Genomic DNA, 20,171 nt, shown 5'->3' on the forward strand with positions numbered 1-20,171 from the left:
GGGGCGATCAGGACGCTGGACTAAAAGTCACAATACGTCTTTCCCATTCTAGCTCTACCACTGACTTTCTACCTGACCTTAAGCAAATCACTTAAACCAGGGGTGGGGAACCTGCAGCCTCGAGGATACATGTGGCCCTCTAGGTCCTCAAGTGTGGCCTTTTGACTGAATCCAAGTTTTACAGAACAAAATTGTTCTGAAAACTCTCTATTTCCTCACATCTAATAAAAGGCACAGGAGTATATTATCTAGTTTATCTCACACGTTTCTTCAAAGATTCCAAAGAGATAACAAGTATGAAAGTGCATTATAAGCTATAAAGTGTTATACAAACATAAGATATCAAAATTACATTAACTGGAAAGCACTGAAGGTAAATAGTTGGGCATCGATCTGAGATGACATTTGGTCTTGGGCCAAACCTAACTTCTTCAGCTGGGGTCATCCAACTCTATAACTATGTTTTACCTTGGAGAGATTGTCATTACCAGATCTGTAATTGGAAGTCTTTATGCTGGCATCCTCAACTGGGAGTGGTGGAGAGGATGAGGATGGACACCTTTCTCAGGAAGAATAAAGACCCACAGAGATCCCAGGACACTGCTGAGGCTGCTTCTGGAGAGACTATCCCTCCCCTTTTCTGCATCCCTAGCACCAGGCGCAGGGCCTAGGGTTCCTAACAGGAGTGGGAAACCCACTGCCTCGAGGCCACGTGTGGCCCTCAAGGTCCTCTGGTGTAGCAAAGGGCCACACTCGAGGACCTAGAGGGCCATGTGCATCTTCGAGGCCACCAGTTCCCCACACCTGATAGGATATAGTGCTAAATAAATATTTATTGAATAACTAAATAACTGCCTACCCCCCAACTCCTCACCCCTCAGAAGTTGTATCTGATCCTTCCCTATTTTCACTAGTTAATCCTGATAATTGGGTACTAAAGGCAGTTGTTTCTTCATACTTGGTATCTCTTGAATGCCTTATTACTAGGGGTGCAATAGAGTGGTAACCCTTACAGCTTTTGGGAAGGTGATGGAAAGAGGGCTTGAAGCCATGCTCCCCCCACACTCAAAGTTTAATATTAGAGCTAAAGGACTTTACAGATCATCTAACAATAATAGCTAACATTTATATAACACTTTGGGGCAGCTAGGCGGTACAGTGGATAGAGCGCCAAGCCTGAAGCAATCTTCCTGAGTTCAAATCTAGCCTCAGACATTTACTAGCTGTGTGACCCTGGGTTAGTCACCTAACCCTGTTTGCCTCAGTTTCCTCATCTGTAAATTGAGCTGGAGAAGTGGCAAATCACTCTATTATCTTTGCCAAGAAAACCCCAAATGGGGTCATAGTCAGACACAACTGAACAACAATAGAATGCTTTACGCTTTGCAAAACACATCACAAATACTGGTGTCTCATTTTATCTTCACAGCAACCCTGGGAGGTAGATGTTATTATTTATTGTCTCCACAGATGAGGAAACTGAGGCAGATAAAGATTCAGTCCAGGGTAATAAAACTAGTAAGTGTCTGAAGCCGGATTTGAACAACTCTGGTCTTCTTGATTCGAAGTCCAGCGCTCTAATCCAACTGTATCTTACAAAGGAGTAAAATGAGGCCCCAGAGAAGGGAATGATTTGCCCAGTCCCACAGAGGAAGGCTCGTTTCACTTTCCCTGATATAGGCGCTAAGCTGGAGCGAGTCCAACAGAGCCCACATCTTATAGATCCATGATGAGAATTGAAATGCTCCTTAGAGACCTCCCTATCCATCTCGCCCCCCAAAAAGAGGCTCAGAGTTGGTGGCAGAACAGGAACTAGAGAATCCGGGCCTCATGTTTCCCAGCTCATCCCTCTTATATTCAAGTTGCTGAAATATATCCTCCTTCCTGGGCAGCAGTCTCTGGTTTCATGATCCGGGACAAGCAGCCAGGCAGGAAAAGGAGGACCTTTAGTCCTTTCCATCCTGGCCCCAAGCTTACCTTGCCCCTCTCTCTGGGTATGCAAGATAGTTTTAGAAGCCCAGGAGAGCCCCAGGAGAGAGGCAGCTAGGCAGCGCAGTGGATAAAGCACTGGGCTTGGAGTCAGGAATTCAAATTTGACCTCAGATACTTACCTTGGGCAAATCACTTAATCTTCTTTGCCTCCAAAAAAAGAAAAAAATAGAAGCCCAGGAGATCAACACTTAGAAAGGAAAGTAAAGGTGTCCTGCCTGCCATTGCCTATTCCTCCACTATGTGATATGAAGTATGCAGCTGATGATTCCTAGGTCTAAGAAAGAATTCCTCCTTCCCAGGGTAGGAGCACCAAACTTGCAATCCAGGGAATCCTGGCCATAGGAAAGTTTAACTAGCTCAGTTACCTGACCTGAAGAGCTGCACACAAGGGCATCCTGGAAAATGCTTAACAACCTACTCTCTGAGAAAAATGTCTATGACATACTTTTAAGTTTAATTTTTGAGGCAGCTAGTGGGCACAGTGGATAGAGCACCAGCCTTGGAATCAGGAGGATCTGAGTGCAAATCTGACCCCAGACACTTAGTAGCTGTGTGATCCTGGGCAAATCACTTCATTCCAATTGCCTTAAAAAAATTAATTAAAAAAAAAGGTTTATTCTGCATTATTAACATTTCCCCCACCATTTTCTTAAGTCGAGAGAATCAATGAAACAATAAACCAAGCCCTGATTGGTAGTGTTTGCCGATTTCCAGTGTAAATGCTCACCCTGAAAATTTAACACTCAGCTGCTTGTGAGCTGAGCCATTTGGAGCTCAGTCTAGCACAGCCCTGGCACCCATTCTTGCTAGTCCCCTGCCCCCTCATACTGTCATTTCCCTTTAAAGAAGGGTATAGGGGGAGTGAGTTGAGAGGGAGGTGGCCAGCAGTGTGCTGTTCCCAGTCTTTGGCCAGCTCATGGGGACCCTCAAATTCTACTGCTGTTGGCACTGAAGGACCAGTCCACTGGGCCAAGACTAGGCCTCCATCGCCAGCCACAAGCCAGAGCGGAGTTTTCATCTCCTTGAATGGAACTTTTGGGCCTCACCTACCCCTTGGTTCCTGCTCTTACCAGCACCAACATTGCCCTACCATAGCTCCCCACCCTCACCAAGCTACTTCTCCTCTCTTCTTCCTAAGAGACCCATAAATTCTTCCAAGAAATCCTTGAAATTTCCCACCCTTTGACAAAACCTTATCCAGCTTCGTCTGATAACTGCTTTGATTACAACCTGGTGCTGAAGAATGAAAAGGGAGACATAAGGTGAAGAGTGATTTTATACCTTTCCTAGTTTTTGGGGGGGATGTTTCTTTAGGGGGAAGAGAAACCTGAATTCTGTATGTGGAAAAATTCTATCCATGCCCAGACTGAGCAAAACTGCTCTGGGATGAAAAGAATCAACCCACAATGAGCAAACAGAACCGGGTTTATTCTAGGAAGAGGACATGCTGTTCCAGTGGGCATTAATTTAGAAGGCACTGAAGGCAAGAGGCAGCATAAGAGAATGAGTAAAAGGTCAGCCTTGGAATCAGGAAGTTCACATCCTGCTTCTAATACACACCGGCTTTATGACTATAGATCTTTTAACCTCTAGATGTTCTAGACAACCCTCTAAGACTATGTTGCAATAAAGTTATTGACCTACATTCATAATAAGGATCCCTACCATACTGGGCAGGGTCAGCTAGGTGGCACAGCAGATAGATTACCAGGCCTGGAGTCAGGAAGACTCATCTTCCCAAGTTTAAATCTGGCCTCAGATACTTACTGGCTGTGTGACCCTGTGCAAGTCACTTAACTCTGCCTCAGTTTCTTCATTTGTAAAGTGAGCTGGAGAAGGAAATAGCAAACTCCTCCAGTATCTTTGCCAAGAAAACCCCAACTGGGGGCAGCTAGATGGCGCAGTGAATAGAGCTCTGGCCTTGGAGTCAGGAGGACCTGAGTTCAAAGCCAGCCTCAGACACTTAACACTTATTAGCTGTGTGACCCTGGGCAAGCCACTTAACCCCAATTGCCTCATCAAAAAGAAAGCAAAAATAAGAAAAACAAAAACAAGAAAACCCCAACTGGGGTCACGAAGAATTGGACACAAGAGAAAAACTGACTAAACACACACACCATACTAGGAGTTCCCTATATTGATAAAAATTATTTTTCTGGTTTTGCCTTGTTTTTAATGGCATATTCTAGAAGGTCAGCTTTCTTTGTTCCAATTCTGACAGCTCATCATTTCTCCCTTTTTTATTCCAGGTCTATGACAGCCTCCTAAAGTTGGTACAGGGTGATCCATACTGGAAAATCAAAGCTTTTGCCATCAGAGGTATTACAGAGATAGTGCCCCCTATTCCTGCCTCTCAAAAAACTTCCATGGGGTGGGGAAACGGGAGAAGCCTCACAGAGGGCTCTTTGTTTCACCACAAGGCATCACTACTAGCTACCAACCTGATCCTATTCCACAGAATGTCACAGTCTAAGCCAGTCCCAAGCCCACTCCAGGAGTGAGGGCATTCACCCTTCTGAGATGAATTGCCCCATTCTTGAGGATTCCTGGAAAATGGTTGGCTGCCATTGGTTGCCTGACCTGTTTTTGGGAGGGCCTGCCAATTTATCAGTTGCGGGAGTATGGTGAGAGCAGAACATTTCTTTTTTTTTTTTTTCCTTCCACTTAATAGTATTTTATTTTTTCCAATTACATGTAAAGATAGTTTTCAATGTTCACTTTTATAAGATTTTGAGTTCCATACTGTTTTTCTCCCTTCCTCTCCTCCTCCCTCCCCAAGACGGCAAGCAATCTGATATAGGTTATACATGTACAATCATATCAAATATACTTCCACATTAGTCAAGTTGTGAAAGAAGAATCAGAACAAAAGGGAAAAACCATGAGAAAGGGAAAAAAAAGAGAAAGAAAATAGTATGTTTCAATCTGCATTGAGACTCCACAGTTCTTTCTCTGGATGTGGATAGCATTTTCTATTACGAGTCTTTTGGAATTGTCTTAGATCATTGTATTGCTGAGAATCAGAGTTGATCATCACACAAAGTTGCTGTTACTGTGCCTAATGTTCTCCTGGTTCTACTGACTTCACTCAGCATCAGTTCATATAAGTCTTTCCAGGTTCTTCTGAAATCTGACTACTCATCATTTCTTATAGTACAGGAATATTTCATTATATTCATATACCACAACTTGTTTAGCCATGCCTCAATTGATGAGCATCCCCTCAATTTCCAATTCTTTGCCACAACAAAAAGAGCTGCTATAAATATTTTTTGTATATGTAGGTCCTTTCCCCTTTTTTACGATCCCTTTGGGATACAGACCTAGTAGTGGTATTGCTGGATAAAAGGATATGCACAGTTTTATAGCCCTTTGGGAACAGTTCCAAATTGCTCTCTAAAATGATTGGATCAGTTCACAATTCCACCAACAATGCATTGGTGTTCCAACTTTCCTACATCTTCTCCAACTTTATCATTGTCCTGTTTCGCCATATTAGTCAACCTGATAGGTGTGATGTGGTACCTCAGAGTTGTCTTGATTTGCATTTCTCTAATCAGTAGTGATTTAGAGCATTTTTTCATATGACTATAGATAGCTTTAATTTCTTCATCTGAAAACTGCCTATTCATGTCCTTCGACCATTTATCAATTGGGGAATGACTTGTAGTCTTACAAATTTCACTCAGTTCTATACATATTTGAGAAATGAGGTCTTTATCAGAAACACTAGCTATAAAAATTGTTTCCCAGCTTTATGCTTTCCTTCTAATCTTGGTTTCATTGGCTTTGTTTGTGCAAAACCTTTTTAATTTAATGTAATCAAAATTATCCATTTTGCATTTCATAATGTTCTCTGTCCCTTCTTTGGTCATAAATTCTTCCCTTCTTCATAGATCTGGCAGGTAAATTATTCCTTGATCTCCTAATTTGCTTATGGTATCACCCTTTATGTCTAAATCATGTACCCATTTTGACCTCATCTTTGTATACAGTGTAACATGTTGGTCTATGCCTTGTTTCTGCCATACTCTTCCCAGTTTTCCCAGCAGTTTATGCCAAATAGTGAGCTCTTATCGCAGAAGCTGGCATCTTTAGGTTTATCAAACAGTAGATTACTGTAGTCATTGACTACTGTGTCTTATGTACCTAACCTATTCCACTGATCCACCACTCTGTTTCTTAACCAAAACTAAATGGTTTTGATGATTGCTGCTTTATAATATAGTTTTAGATCTGGTACGGCTAGGCTACCTTCCTTTACACTTTTTTTTCATTAATTCCCTTGATATTCTTGACCTTTTGTTCTTCCAGATGAATTTCATTATTATTTTTTCTAGCTCTATAAAATAATTTTTAGTAGTTTTATTGGTATGGCATTTCTATGTTCTCTAGTGTTTTTAATAGGAGTGGATGCTGTTATTTTATCAAAAGCTTTTTCTGCATCTATTGAGATAATCATATGATTTCTGTTAGTTTTGTTATTGATATGACCCAATTATGCTGATAGTGTTCTTAATATTGAACCAGTCCTGCATTCTTGATATAAATCCCACCTGGTCATAGTGTATTATCCTTGTGATAAATTGCTGTAATCTCTTTGCTAATATTTTATTTAAAATTTTTGCATCAATATTCATTAGGGAAATTGGTCTATAATTTTCTTTCTTTGTTTTGGCTCTTCCTGGTTTAGGTATCAGCACCATATTTGTATCATAAAAAGAATTTGGTAGGACTCCTTTGCCTATTTTTCCAAATAGTTTCTATAGTAATAGACAGTAGAACATTTCTGAATCCCCAGCTTCTGGAAACTGCCCCCTCCATTTCCCAGGATGAATTATATTTCATTAAGCCCTAATCAGTTGACCATGACATAAAGGAGTCAACTCCCCCCAGGAATGGACAGGAATGCTTAAATATTGTAAACAGTGTTTTGCTCTTTGCATAGATATAATCAAAGCGATAAAATGAGACATGATAAGATATCTACCAGACGGCTGCTCACCCTCAGGTTATCTTAGATCCAAAAGAGTTCAAGAAAAAGCACAGTACGTGTTGCATAGTTCCCCATGTCCACCCCTCCTTCAAGACAGTAAAGGACTGTAGACAATAAAACATACCTCCTGACTACTGTTTAATTCATGCCATGAAGTCAGGCTAATCATTAGATGAAAATTCAGGAACCCTGGACCTGGGTCATAGCATAGATTTAGGACCCAGTGGGGACTGAAGCTCTCACAGCCAGTGGTTTTCCTACTGCTTCCCATCACAACTGGTTCATCCAGCATGGATGCTAGTTAGAAGATCTGAGTTCAAATCCAGCCTCAGACACTTACTAGGTGTGTGATCCTGAGCAAGTCACTTAACCTCTGTCTGCTTAATTTTCCTCAACTGTAAAATGGGGATAATAACAGCACCTACTTCAGAGGGTTATTGTAAGGATCAAGTAGATATTTGTAGGCACTACATAAATGCTTATTTACTTCCCCTCTGCCATGGAGACAGGGGAGTGGATTCAGAAGCAGGCTCTAACAAAGAGAATCTTGCTACTGGGGTTCTAAATCACAGCTCTATCCTTGACCCCTTTGGCTGACAGGTAGATTATCTTCTCTGTGACCTTGAACCAGTCCTCAAAACGTCTGAATTGCTTCTAGATCTCATTGCTCAACACCTCATTGTCTCTGTTACCTACCTCTTATATCCTGTAATTTCATCAAGTAGATTTGGGGGGAAGGGGAGGGAGAGCAGGAAATTAAATTGATTGGAGTCCTGGCTTCAACATCTCCCCACATTGCTAGTTGCAACTGTGGTGCCACACAAGATCGAGGACCAGCTAATGGTTTTGTCCATTTCCTGTTATATACCAAGCACTACCAAGTAGAGAGGTAAAGAATCTCTCCAGACTCTTGTGGGCTCATCTTCTGATGAGTACGCACACAGCAAGCTCAGTAGATCTTGCCAGAGTCTGTACTATCCTGGCATACCCCTCAAGAACCCAGGGACCTTTTCACCCCATGATGCCTCTTCAGAGCAAGACTTTGGGGCCTGCTTCCTCTTCTCTATATAGTCTTTATGAGAATGATCTATGCTATAATTGCCATACCTCCTATCCTAGGGGTAGCTACAGACCTATTCTCTAACCCTACCCATGGTCGAAAGTGTGGAAGAGCTGTGACTGGTAATTTCTGATCCAACCAAACAGAAATAATTTCTGCTCTCAGACACACACTACTCTCTTATGCTATTCAAGCTATACTCCATATAACTAGAATCCCCTCCTTCCCCCTCTTTACCCATCCCTTTAAACCCAAATTAACTCTTCTTAGAAACCTTCCCTGATCTCCTTGGCTGGTAATAAACTTTCCTCATTTATAATTCTAATATGCTTCTCACCTAACATTGTGATCACTACCCCAATTCATGTCTCATACCTCACTTGTACTAGACTGTAAGTTTTTTGAGGACAGTGAAAATATCTTACCTAAATTTTATAACTTCTCTAGCACAGTTCTTGGAACACAGTAGGTATATAAGAAATGTTTGCATCATTATTATCATTATTCTCATTTTTTTATGGTCTTTAGAAATGATCCTGGGACAAGTCACTATATTACTATTTTTTTATATTTAATGTTCTATGGAGAGTTCCTAACTTGGGGGCCAGAGATTCCCCCCCCCCCCAAGAGGTCTATGGATAGATTTCAGAGGGTCTATGAACTTGGATGGGAAAAAAATATATCTCTTTTTTTCTTTTAACTGAAGATAAACTGAAGTTTATAATTCCTTCAATTATTTTTTTAATTACTCTGAGAACATAGATTCACCAGACTGCCAAAGGAGTCCATGGCTCCTATGACTATTGCATAGATACCACATAGCAACTACTTTTTGTAGTTGAATAAAAGTATCAGGATGTAAGCTCATGCTCTACAGGCTTATGGAGTCCATTATTGACACAGCTCAGTTAACACACATGACACCAAGATAATGCCCACCTCACTCATATAATCTTTGTCTATTCTGGTGGGTCTCCATATTTTAAAAGCTGAAGAAGGAGGAAGAGGAGAAGGAGGAGGAGGAGACTATCTACATTGTAGGCACAAGCTTGCCAGAAATAATTTTTCATTAACTTCTCATTCTTCTAAATCTAAGCATTTTTGTCTTTAAAGGGAGAAATGTCCAAATTGGCCAAGTCCTCTCATGCCTGCAGAAAACCCTCCCCAATACAAAAGATATTTTGAAATAACATTTTTAGAATTCTTGAACAAGGACAATCCCACAAGATAATAAAACATCTACACAAGTCAGGGTAATGTACAAGTTAATATTTTACTTCATCATCCCAGGATGAGTCACTTAATATTGGAAAATCACTCTCCTATATTCCAGTTTCCTATTCCCTTTAAGAGCTCTTTCTTCCCTGATCCACCCTCTCAGCCACAGCTCCCCATGGAGATCTCTTTCTTAAGTGGATCTTGGTCCTAATCCCTTCAGGGAACGGGGGGGGGGGGGGGGGGGGGGGAGGGGAGGCAAAGATCTTAACTAGAGGTACAGAATGTTCTAACTCTGGTTACCACCCTTAATCTATTTTCAGGGCCCTTAGTTTTCAATCTTGACTTTTCTAGTGGAGGATGCCTCTTGTTTTCATCCACGCGTATTAATTCCCTGTGTATCTTGGATATCAGACCTTTATCAGAGAAACTTGCTGAAAAGATGTCTTTCCCCCAATTGACTTTCCCTTCTAATTATAACTGCATTGATATTTGTGCAGAAAAATTTAAATTAATGCAATCCTTGAGCCTAATTTAGTCAAGAATCCCTCCTGTAGCCATCGTTGTGAAAAGTTATCTGCTTCCTTGACCCTCTCATTTGTTATGAGGGAAGACCCTCAGGGTTGCTGGCCTTGGACAACAGATCTAGGCTGTTTTTTGAAGATCAGTATAGCTAATCACAGAGAGGTACATCATGAGCAGGTAGCCCACCCAGCAAAAAAAGTTCTTTTGGCCATGGCAACTCACCCAACAGGGAGTTAGTCCTCCATGGCTCCCTCTCACCATGATGGTGGTGGAAAGATGGGAAAGGGGCAGAAGATGCTAAGAATCACCCAATTTTTAGACCATCGACACACTCACATTTGAGTATTGGTAGTCTAAATGTGAGAGCCTTGTCCAGTGACCATTGAATGGACACATTGCTAGAGGAACCAAATCATATTAGCCTTGATATTCTTACCTTTTTTTGGTATGGTCCGGCACCCCATTGGCAGTCTGGTGAAACCTATGATCTCCTTCTCAAAATAATGTTCTTAAATGCATAAAATAAGATGCATAGGATCACAAAAGAAATTGATTATACTGAAACAGTTATCTGTTGTTTTTTTTTTTTAAATCAAGTTCATGGATGCCAGGTTAAGAACATCTATCCTATGCAAGGCATTCTATGCAGGACTGTAATTAAGGTTGATATAGGTTCAAACTGGCCTGAGGACAGGGGTTCTTAACCTTTTTGCGGGTATTGTGGACCTCTTTGGTGATGCCTCATCTTTTATCAGAATAATGCTGTTGCTGTTGAAAATAATAAACGAAAGAAAGGCTAAATTTTAGTTATAGATTAGTGAAAAATAAAGATATACATATATGTGTGTGCATGTGTATCTACATATATACAACTATATGTGGATATGTGTGTGTGTATATATATATACACACACACACAGACACACACACACAGAATTAGTAAATGTGATTGTTGAACCATGAATAGTAATACCCAAAGGATCATGGGAAATTGGGAAAGAGTGAATGTTGTCCTAATTTTCAAAAAAAGGGAAGAATCTTTTTTTAGTTTAGGACAGTGAATTTGATCTTAATTCCTGGGACAATTCTAGAACAGATTATTAACAGTATGGTTAGTGAAGGTCGAAAAAGGGAAGTAGTGATTACAAAGATCCAGCATAGATTCATTAAGAACAGGTGATGATGATCAACCTTATTTCCTTTTTTTTTTTTGACAGGGCTATTAAACTGGTCGGTCACAAGAACACTATAGAGATATTTTACCTAGCTTTTTAGCCTATCATTTAATAAGACATCTCACTCTATTATTATACAAAACATGGAGAGATGTGGACTAGCCAATAAATGCAATGATGGATTTGGAATGGGTTGAAAGGCTAATCTCAAACAGTAATTGTTAATGGCGCAATATCAGATTGGCAAGATGTTTCCACTGGGGCGCCCAAGTAATCTGCACTTAACCCCGTTTTGTTTAATATTTTTATCAGTGACTTGGCAAAAGTCATAAATGGTGTATTTATCAAATTTGCAGATAACATAACGCTAGGAGAGAAACCAGAATGACAGGATTCAAGTCAAGTTAGCGTGCATTTATTACCAGGCATTGGTACCATGTATCAGGCATTGTGCCAAGCGCTGGGGTTACAATGAAAAGCAAAATCAGCCCCTCTTCTCAAAGAGCTCATAGTCTAATGAAGGAAACACCATGTAAACAACTATGTACAAATAAGATCTGTACAAGTAAACTGGAGATTATCTCAGGAAAGTTATTAAGATTAAAAAGGGTCAGGAAAGGCTTCTTGCAGAAAGTAGGACTTCAGCAGGGAATTAAAAGAAGCCAGAAGGCAGCGATGGAGGAGACAGCCAGCCAAAATGCCAGGTATTGGCAGATAGTATGTCTTGTACAAGGAGCAGCAAGAAAGCTAATGTCACTGGATCACAGAGTACATGGAGGAGTATGACTGGAAAGGTAGAAAGGAGCCAGGTTATGAAAGGTATTATTTGGTCCTATAGGTAATAAGAAGCCATGAGAGGTATTAAATAGTTTATTTATAAGATTCTGATAGACTAGAACATTGGGATGAGTCTAAGAAGATAACGGCACAGTGGAAAGAGTGCCGGGTCTGGAGTCGGGAAGACCTGAGTTCAAATTCAACCTCAGGCATTTACTAGCTGTGTGACCTTGGGCAAGTCACCTCACCCTGTTTGCCTCAGTTTCTTCATCTGTAAAATGAGCTGGAGAAGGAAATGGCAAACCACTCTAGTATCTTTGCCAAGAAAACCCCAAATGAGGTCACAAAGAGTCAGACCCAACTGAAATGACCAAACAGCAACATTAGCACAGTTAAGTGGTACAGTGAATAGAGTGCCAGGCCTGGTGTCAGGAGGACCTGAATTCAAATCCAGCCTTGGACACTTACTACTATGACCCTGGGCAGACCACTTAACCCTATTTGCCTCAGTTTCCTCATCTGTAAAATGAGCTGGAGAAGGAAATGGCAAAACTAGTATCTTTGCCAAGAAAACCCTAAACTGGGGTCATGGAAGAACAGGACATGACTGAAGTGACCGAACAAGAAGAAGAAGAAGATGATGAAATCCAATATGGATAAATGTCTAAAATCTTACACTCGGGTTAAAAAAATTCATCTTCACAAGTATAGAACATTGGGGGGGGGGAGTGGGGGAGGAATGAAGGGAAACACAGCTATAAAATAGTTTGCCTGAAAAAGATCTAGTGCATTTAGTAGAGTTCAGGTGCAACAGAAGTCGGCATCGTGAAATGGCAGTCAAAACACCCAAAAACGAATGCAACATTACAGTGCACTGAGTGACATAGCTCCTAGTAATAAAGTAGTGTCAGTCCTTCTTGGACTACCGTATCAGGCCATATCTGGAATCATATTCTGGGCACAATTTAAGGACGGCCACGAGTTGGAGAGCCTCCAGAGGAAGGCTACCAAGATTGCAAAAGGCTTGGAGTCAACATCACATGGAGATAAACTGAATTCAGGGTTGGCAAACTACAACCTGAGGGCCCAATCTCGACCAACCTCTTTTTGTAAAGCTTTGTTGAAACTACTCTTAGCTCACAACCTCTGGTCTGAATAAGAGAAGATTCATGGACACATGATAGCTATAGTCAAGCTTTTTTTTTTTAAGTCTTTTAAGTCAAGAGAAACTGAACTTTGTTTGGCTTCAGAAGTGAGTAATAGTTGGAAGTTAATGAGGCAAATTTGGTGTTGGGTCGTTTCGGTCACGTCAGACTCTTCAGGACCCCATTTGGAGTTTTCTTGGCAAAAGTACTGAAGTGGTTTGCCATTTCCTCCTCCAGCTCATTTGGCAAATGAGGAAACTAAGGCAAACAAGGTTAAGTGGCTTGCCCAGGGCAAGCTAGACAGCTAGTAAGTATCTGAGGCTGGATTTGAACTCATGAAAATAAGATTTCCTATTTCAAGCTCATGCTCTATCCACTGCACCACCTAGCTGGCCCCTTAGGCATATTTAGCCTTGATGTAAAGAAGAAGTTCCTAACAAATAGAACTATCAAAAAGTGGTAGGGACAACTGCATATGTATAACTTATATCAAATTGCTGCCTTTTCAATGGGGGAGAGGAGGAGGATAAAATTTGGAATGCAAAAAAAATTTTTAAATGAATGCTAAAAATTGTTTTTATATATAATTGGGTAAAAAATATTAAATCAAAAGTGATAGGGATCACTTAATCAATAGGTGGGTTCCTCCTCACTGGAGGTCTTGAAACAGAGGCTAGGTCAGGGGTGGGGAACCTTCAGCCTCAACGCTATTGGGCTAGGCAATTCCTTGTCAGGTATGTTAAACTGGGGTTTCCTTTCATGTATGGGTTGGAGTATACGGTCACTGAAGTCTGTTTCGACTTTTGAATTCACTGATTCTGTACTGTTATGCCCAGCTGGGTGAAGCCAGCTCCCCCTTTTCTCGATCCCTCTAAACTGACCACAAATGGACAGTAGCACACGTTGCCAATACCTATGTTACTCCAGAGCAAAGGCTGTCTCTAAATAACAGAAAGCAGAGCTCCATCCTGCCCAGATTAAACAACATCTCTGTCACAAAGCCCTCGAGCCACCATTGGCGTGTGCAGGTCCTCCACTGAACATGACTGCTGAGTTGTCCCAGAGCTCTGCCCAAGGGATCCAGGACCTCTATTCAGGTGGTACTTAAGCTGCCTTGAAAGAGACCAAAAGCTGGAGGTCAGGAGGTAGTGCATTTCAGGCGCAGAGCACAGCCAATTCAAGGTGGAAAACAGAAGCTCGTGTATCTGGGCAGGGGGGAGAGGAACAAGCATTGATTGAGTGCCTACAGTGTGCCAGGCACTGTGCTAAGCACTGTTTAACAACAATGACCAGACTCTCGACAATTCTAAGCTCATTCTATTGGCTATACACTCCACCCAACACCATTGGACAGTCTGAGGAAATTTTAATCCCTCTAAAGCCCTCAGAACTTGGTACTTCTAGCTCTTGGTGCTGTTCTTCTTATAAGCAGAAAGCCTTGCCTCACTAAACTAAGGGTATGGTCTATGTAGAATTATTCAGTTAACCTCTTATGGCTAATGCCCCCAAATACTGGGAAAGGTTATTCTTCTCTCTCTGTGTTATATTTCAGTGGACCCTAATCATATAAGCACAGCATACTGGAGTGGGCCACACAAGTATTGTTTAACTTTACTCGAAATTAACAAAAAGTAATAAAATTATTTATACTGAAACAACTACTTTGTGGGTTGCCATACTTGTGGCTCATCTCAAACGCAGACTACTTATAACCTAGTCTAGAAGCATACCCAGAACTGGGAACTTAAAAAAGATACAGTTCATGTGCTTAATTCAATTCAATTCAGCAAGCGTCGAGCACCTGTAATATGCCATGCACTATCCTAGATGCTGGAGATACAAAGAGAAAAACAAAATAGTCCATGCCTTCAAAAAGCTTATTTATAAGCTTATGTTATAGACTAGTAATTTTCTTAAGACGTAAGATGACCCCAGTGGAGCTAGCAAATATCTTAATATGTCTCATTTATTGGCTGAGGTATAGGAGACCCAGATTATTTCTCTTGTCTTGTAACTGAGGTGTGTAGTTAAGGGCAGTTAAGAACTCTGCCATTCTTCCTTCTCCCTGGAACCATAGTACTCATGGATTTGTCATTTTTCATCATGGAACTTCGTTTCCCCCAATGGATAAATGGTCAAAGAATATAAACATTCAGTTCTCAAAGGAAGAAATTCAAGTTACACGCAATCTTATAAAATTTTCCAAATCAAAATTGAAGGGATGTTCATAAATTGGGAAATGGGTGAACAAATTGTGGTATACAATTGTGATGGAATACTATTGTGCTACAAGAAATGGTGAGCAGGATGCTTTTGGAAAAACCTAGAAAGACTCACATGAACTGATCAGTGAGATGAGCAGAACCAGAACACTGTACACAGTAACACTAATATTGTACAATGTGAATGACTTAGCTACTCCCAGAAACACAATGATCCAAGACATTTCCAAAGGATTTATGATCTCCAGAGAAAGAATTGATAGAGTCTGAATGAAGATTTTAAAAAAAGCTTTCTTTATCATTCTTGGGATTTTTTGGGTCTCCTTTAGCAAGCTGTTGACTTGTTTTTCGTGATTTTCTTGCATCACTCTCAGTTTTTCCTCTACTTTCCTTACTTGCTTCTCAAAATCCCTTTTGAGCTCTTCCAAGGCCTGGGACTGATTCATTCATATTTTTCTTGGAGGCTTTGGATGTAGGAGCTTTGATTTTGTTGTTTTCTTCTGATTGTATATTTTGATCTTCTTTTTCACCAAAGTAAGATAATATAGTCTGACTCTTTTTGCGCTGCTTGCTCATGATCCCAGCCAATTACTTGAGTTTTAAACTCCTTGTTAAGGTAAGAGTCTGCTTCTAATGTGGACAGTGTACTGTCCCAAGCTTCAGGGGTTTGTGTAACTGTTTTCAGAGATACTTGTAGGGACTTGTAAATTTTCAGTTCTTGCAAGGTGGTATGATAAGGGGCGAGGTGTTTACTCCTTTCCTGGCCTGTGACCACAAGTATTCCTTTCTGTCCTGTAACTGTGAGGAGGGGTTTCTCTCCACAGCCACTACAAGCTCCACCAAGCCAGCGCTCCTCCTCACCCCAGCACTGCCGCCCAGAACTGTGACCCAGATCCACACACGGGCAAAACAAAAGATTCCTGCCTCGGCACTGGCAAAGAGATCCCTGCAGTCCCTCTCTGATCAGCCACTGGATTCCCCCTCAGTCTGTGGGCCGGAAGCTCGGGAAGCAGCTGCCCCCCCAGGACCAGGCTCTTGGGGAATGGAGCTGAGACCCCACCTTCCTCTCTGACCACTGACAGAAACAGACTTTTCCCACTGACCTTCTAAGTTCTCTTTGGCATTCATGGATTGAGGAGTCTGGAAACCTCCACAGCTGCCCGTGATTCAGTCCTCTGAGGCCTGCTCCAGGTTTGCTGTGGCCTGCGCGCCCAAGCTGCGCTGTGCTCCCAGCCCGGAGCGATACACCTTTCTGATCAATCATCCAGGTTGTCTTGGGCTGGAAGTTTGTTTCACTCTGTCTTTTTGTGGGTTCTGCTGCTTCAGAATTTGTTTAGAGACATTTTTTATGAGTATTTGGAGGGGTTTGGGGGAGACCTCAAGCAAGTCACTGCTTTCACTGTCATCTTGGCTCCACCCCCTCTTTTTTCATTCTTGGGATTTTTTGGCTGTGTTTTTCTTTTGCAACATGGCTAATGTGGAAATGTCTTAAATGATTGCAACATGTATGATCTATGTCAAATTGCTTGTGTGCTCGAGGAGGGAGTAAGGAAGGGAAGGAAAGAATCTGGAACTCAAAATTTTAAAAAACAAATATTAAAAATTTTTGTTTACACAGAATTGGGAAAAAAGAAAAAGAAAAGATATTCCAAATCACTAATAATGGGAGAAATACAAATTATAATTCTAGGGTTCTGGCTCACACTTTTAGAATGGCAAAGATGACAAAAAAAGGAAAGTGACAATTGTTAGAGGGATGATGGTATGACAAGACAACACTCGTGGACTGTTGAAGTGAAGGTGGGAAGTGATCCACCATTTTGGAAAGCAATTTGGAACCATATCCCAAAAGGCACTCAATTGTGCATGCCTTTTGATCCAGTGATACCAACTCTAGGCTTATACCCCAAAGAGATTTTTTAAAAAGGAGAGAGAGAGAAAGAGAGAGGGAAAGAGAGAGAGGGAAAGGGGAGGAAGGAAAGGAAAGGAAGGGAAGGGAAAGGAAGGGAAGGCAAGGGAAGGGAAGGGAAGGGAAGGGAAGGGAAGGGAAGGGAAGGGAAGGGAAGGGAAGGGAAAGAAAGAGAGAGAGAGAGAGAGGGAGAGAGATCCCATATTTACAAAAATGTTACAGCAGCACTTTTTGTTGTAGCAAAGAACTAGAAACAAAGTGGATTCTTCTCAATTGTGGAATGGCTAAACAAATTATTGTATATGAATGGAAAATTACTATACCATAAGAAATGATGAAAAGTTGAAAGTCAGAGAAGCCTAGGAAGATAGGTATGAACTCAGGCAGAATAAGCAAAACCAGAAGAAATATTCATTCATACAAATACAACATATGTCTTGAGCCCATATATCTTAATCCCTAATATTGCTCTTGAACTCTGTTCTTGACTGGGATTGTCCCACAGGGGTCTTAAACTCAGCAAATCCAAAATGGAAGTCATTATCTTCCCCATTAAACTCATTTCTCCTCCAAATTTCCCTGTTACTTCTGTAGGCAACATTACCCTTTTTATGGACCAAGTTCATAACTTCAGTCATCTTCGATTCTTCCCAAGGGAGGCAGCCTTATAGAATGGCTCTGGAATCCGAGAACCTAGGATCAAATCTTACCTTTGCTGCTTACTCTGAGTGACCTTGGGCAAGTCATTGAACCTCCTTGGGCCTCAGTTTCCTCATCTGTAAAATGCAGTGAGCAAGTGGATCAGATGGTGTCTGGGATCCCTTCGAATTCTAGATTTATAGTCCTATAAATTCTCCTTCAGCCTTCATAGCTATTCATTTGTTAAATCTTATCAATTCTACCTCTGCATCTCTCATATCCATCTGCTTTACTCCACTCACCCACTGTGCCAGTAACTGCCTCAAAAGAACAAAAAGATTTACAGACTAGTTAGAAGTTTTAGGTTTATAAATCACAAACACATTATCTAGTATTTATCTAAGAAAGCAACATGACATAGTGAAGGGAGAACTACCCTTGGAACCTAGAAGGCCTGGGTTCAAGTCCCACTTCTGATAACGTACTGGCTATAATGACTCAGGGCACATTATCTGATGTTTTGGTGTTCCAGACCAGTGGTGCCAAATAGAAAAGACAACCACTAAACCTTGTATAACTGAGTCATAGTGACTTCAGATCATCTACTAATATTTCATCTACTTATAATGCTCCCTAACCCTGCTTCTGAAGGACAAAGCTCTAAGTAACAAAGAATGATTGTTGTCTGTTCTTGGCAGCTTTAAGAATGATTGGCCTTGTAAGTCCCCAGTTAACAGACCTCTTGCTCTGGGCTATCCACTATGAGGAGGAACCAGGTGTGCGACTAGAAGCCTGTAGGAGCATCATTGCCCTTCAACTTCAGGGAGACAAAATCCGAGACACCTTCCTAGACGTGCTCCTCCTAGAGAGCCATGAGGCTGTTCTTAGGTAAGTCCTCTAGCACAAAGACATAGAGCTGGATGGGGGAGGGGAAGAAAAGAATTTATATGGTGCCTCCTATGTGCTAGGCACTGTGCTAAGCACTTTATAAATATTATCTTGTTTGATCTTCACAACAACCCTGAGAAGTGGGTGCTACTATTATCCCCATTTTGCAGAGGAGGAAACTGAGGCAAACAGGTGAAGTGAAATGCCCAGGGTCACATAGCTAGAAAATGTTTGAGACCAGATTTGAACTCAGGCCCTCCTGACTCCAGGCCCAGCACTCTATCCACTAATAATAATAGCTAACATTTATATAGTGTCAACCATGTACCAGGCACTGTTCTAAGCACTTTACATTTCATTTGCTCCTCACAACAATCCTGAGAGGTGGGGGCTATTATTATCCCTGTTTTACATATGAGGAAACTGAGGCAAACAGAGGTTGTGATTTACCCCAGGGTCACACAGATATTAAGTGTCTAGGGCTGGATTTGAACCTAGGTCTTCCTGACTCTAGGCACAGCACTCTACCCACTACACCACCTAGCTGCCACAAAAACCATCACTCCTGGATTCAGGAGGACCTGAGTTCAAATCTGGCCTCAGACACATAATACTCACTAACTGTGTGATTCTGGGCAAGTCACTTAACCCCAATTGCCTCACATAATAAAAAACAAAACAAACAAAAAAACCAAAACATCTAACTCCACATTTTTAAGCTGAGGAAACAGAACCCTAGGGAGGTTAAGAGACTTGTCTAAGGTCACAAAAGTAAGTGTCAGAGGTGGGATCTGAATCCCAAGCATCTGACTTCAGGATTAGTGCTCTTTCTACCATACCATGCTGGCTCCTATAATTCTCAGAGCCTACCCTCTGCATCACAAAATATGTGCTCTCCAACTCCCCTGATACCTTGTTCAAAGGACCTCCAGAGCCTCACACTCTGTAGAATGTTCCTTTCCTTCCCAGGCTGTTAATGAAGAGTATAGGCATTGGCCCACCCACCAGATCACTGACTCCACCAAATAGCGATACAGCTGGACTCAAGGACACTGGTCACTCAGGTAACTTCACCATCAGGCTGGTAGGCAGGCCCTCTTCCTCTGCTCAATGTTGCCTCTTACCCAGTTAAGTACCAGCAGTGTCATGAACTGAGATGAGGGCACACCACATAACATTCCTACACAATTGGCTTTTTCCCCCTGGAGATTCACAAGTCTCTTTCCTATAAGGTCTTCTATTGTCTCCTCCTTAGGGAAGTGAACAATGCAATGAAGATTCTTCACTTACAAGACGAAGGAAACCAGGACATGCTTCAAGAGATAAAGAAAAAGGTAGCCCTGTGGAGGCTGTGCTCATGGCCGGAAACTGGGTTTTGGATTCTCTCTGGCAGATGTGAACACTTATACACCTACATAGGGTACACACATGGTGTATGTGCACCCCATTCCCAACCTTAATTCTAGTGCCTCCTTTCTATACATCCACTTTATCATAGCTTGTCTGAACAAGGCTGTTTGCATGTTGTCTCTCCCATTAGACTATGAGCTCCTTGAGGGCAGGGACTACCTTTTGTGTTTCTTTGTATCCCCAGCATTTGGCATAATGCCTGGCACACAGTAGGCACT

At 41.5% G+C, this 20,171-nt stretch overlaps 1 protein-coding gene across 2 annotated transcripts in view; it reads left to right on the plus strand.

Moving 5' to 3' along the window:
- The window catches only part of HEATR4 (HEAT repeat containing 4), an 81,326-nt gene that overhangs the window by 48,507 nt on the left and 12,648 nt on the right, over nt 1-20,171 (plus strand). For both annotated transcript variants that reach the window (XM_020986343.2, XM_020986344.2), the window contains 3 exons: nt 4,242-4,311; nt 18,354-18,543; nt 19,799-19,877. In XM_020986343.2, coding sequence (XP_020842002.1) covers nt 4,242-4,311; nt 18,354-18,543; nt 19,799-19,877 — 339 coding nt within the window. The remainder of the gene's footprint in view (nt 1-4,241; nt 4,312-18,353; nt 18,544-19,798; nt 19,878-20,171) is intronic.

This window comes from Phascolarctos cinereus, unplaced genomic scaffold (genome assembly GCF_003287225.1).
Source record: "Phascolarctos cinereus isolate Bilbo 61053 unplaced genomic scaffold, phaCin_HiC Scaffold_3;HRSCAF=262, whole genome shotgun sequence".
Taxonomy (NCBI): domain Eukaryota; kingdom Metazoa; phylum Chordata; class Mammalia; order Diprotodontia; family Phascolarctidae; genus Phascolarctos; species Phascolarctos cinereus.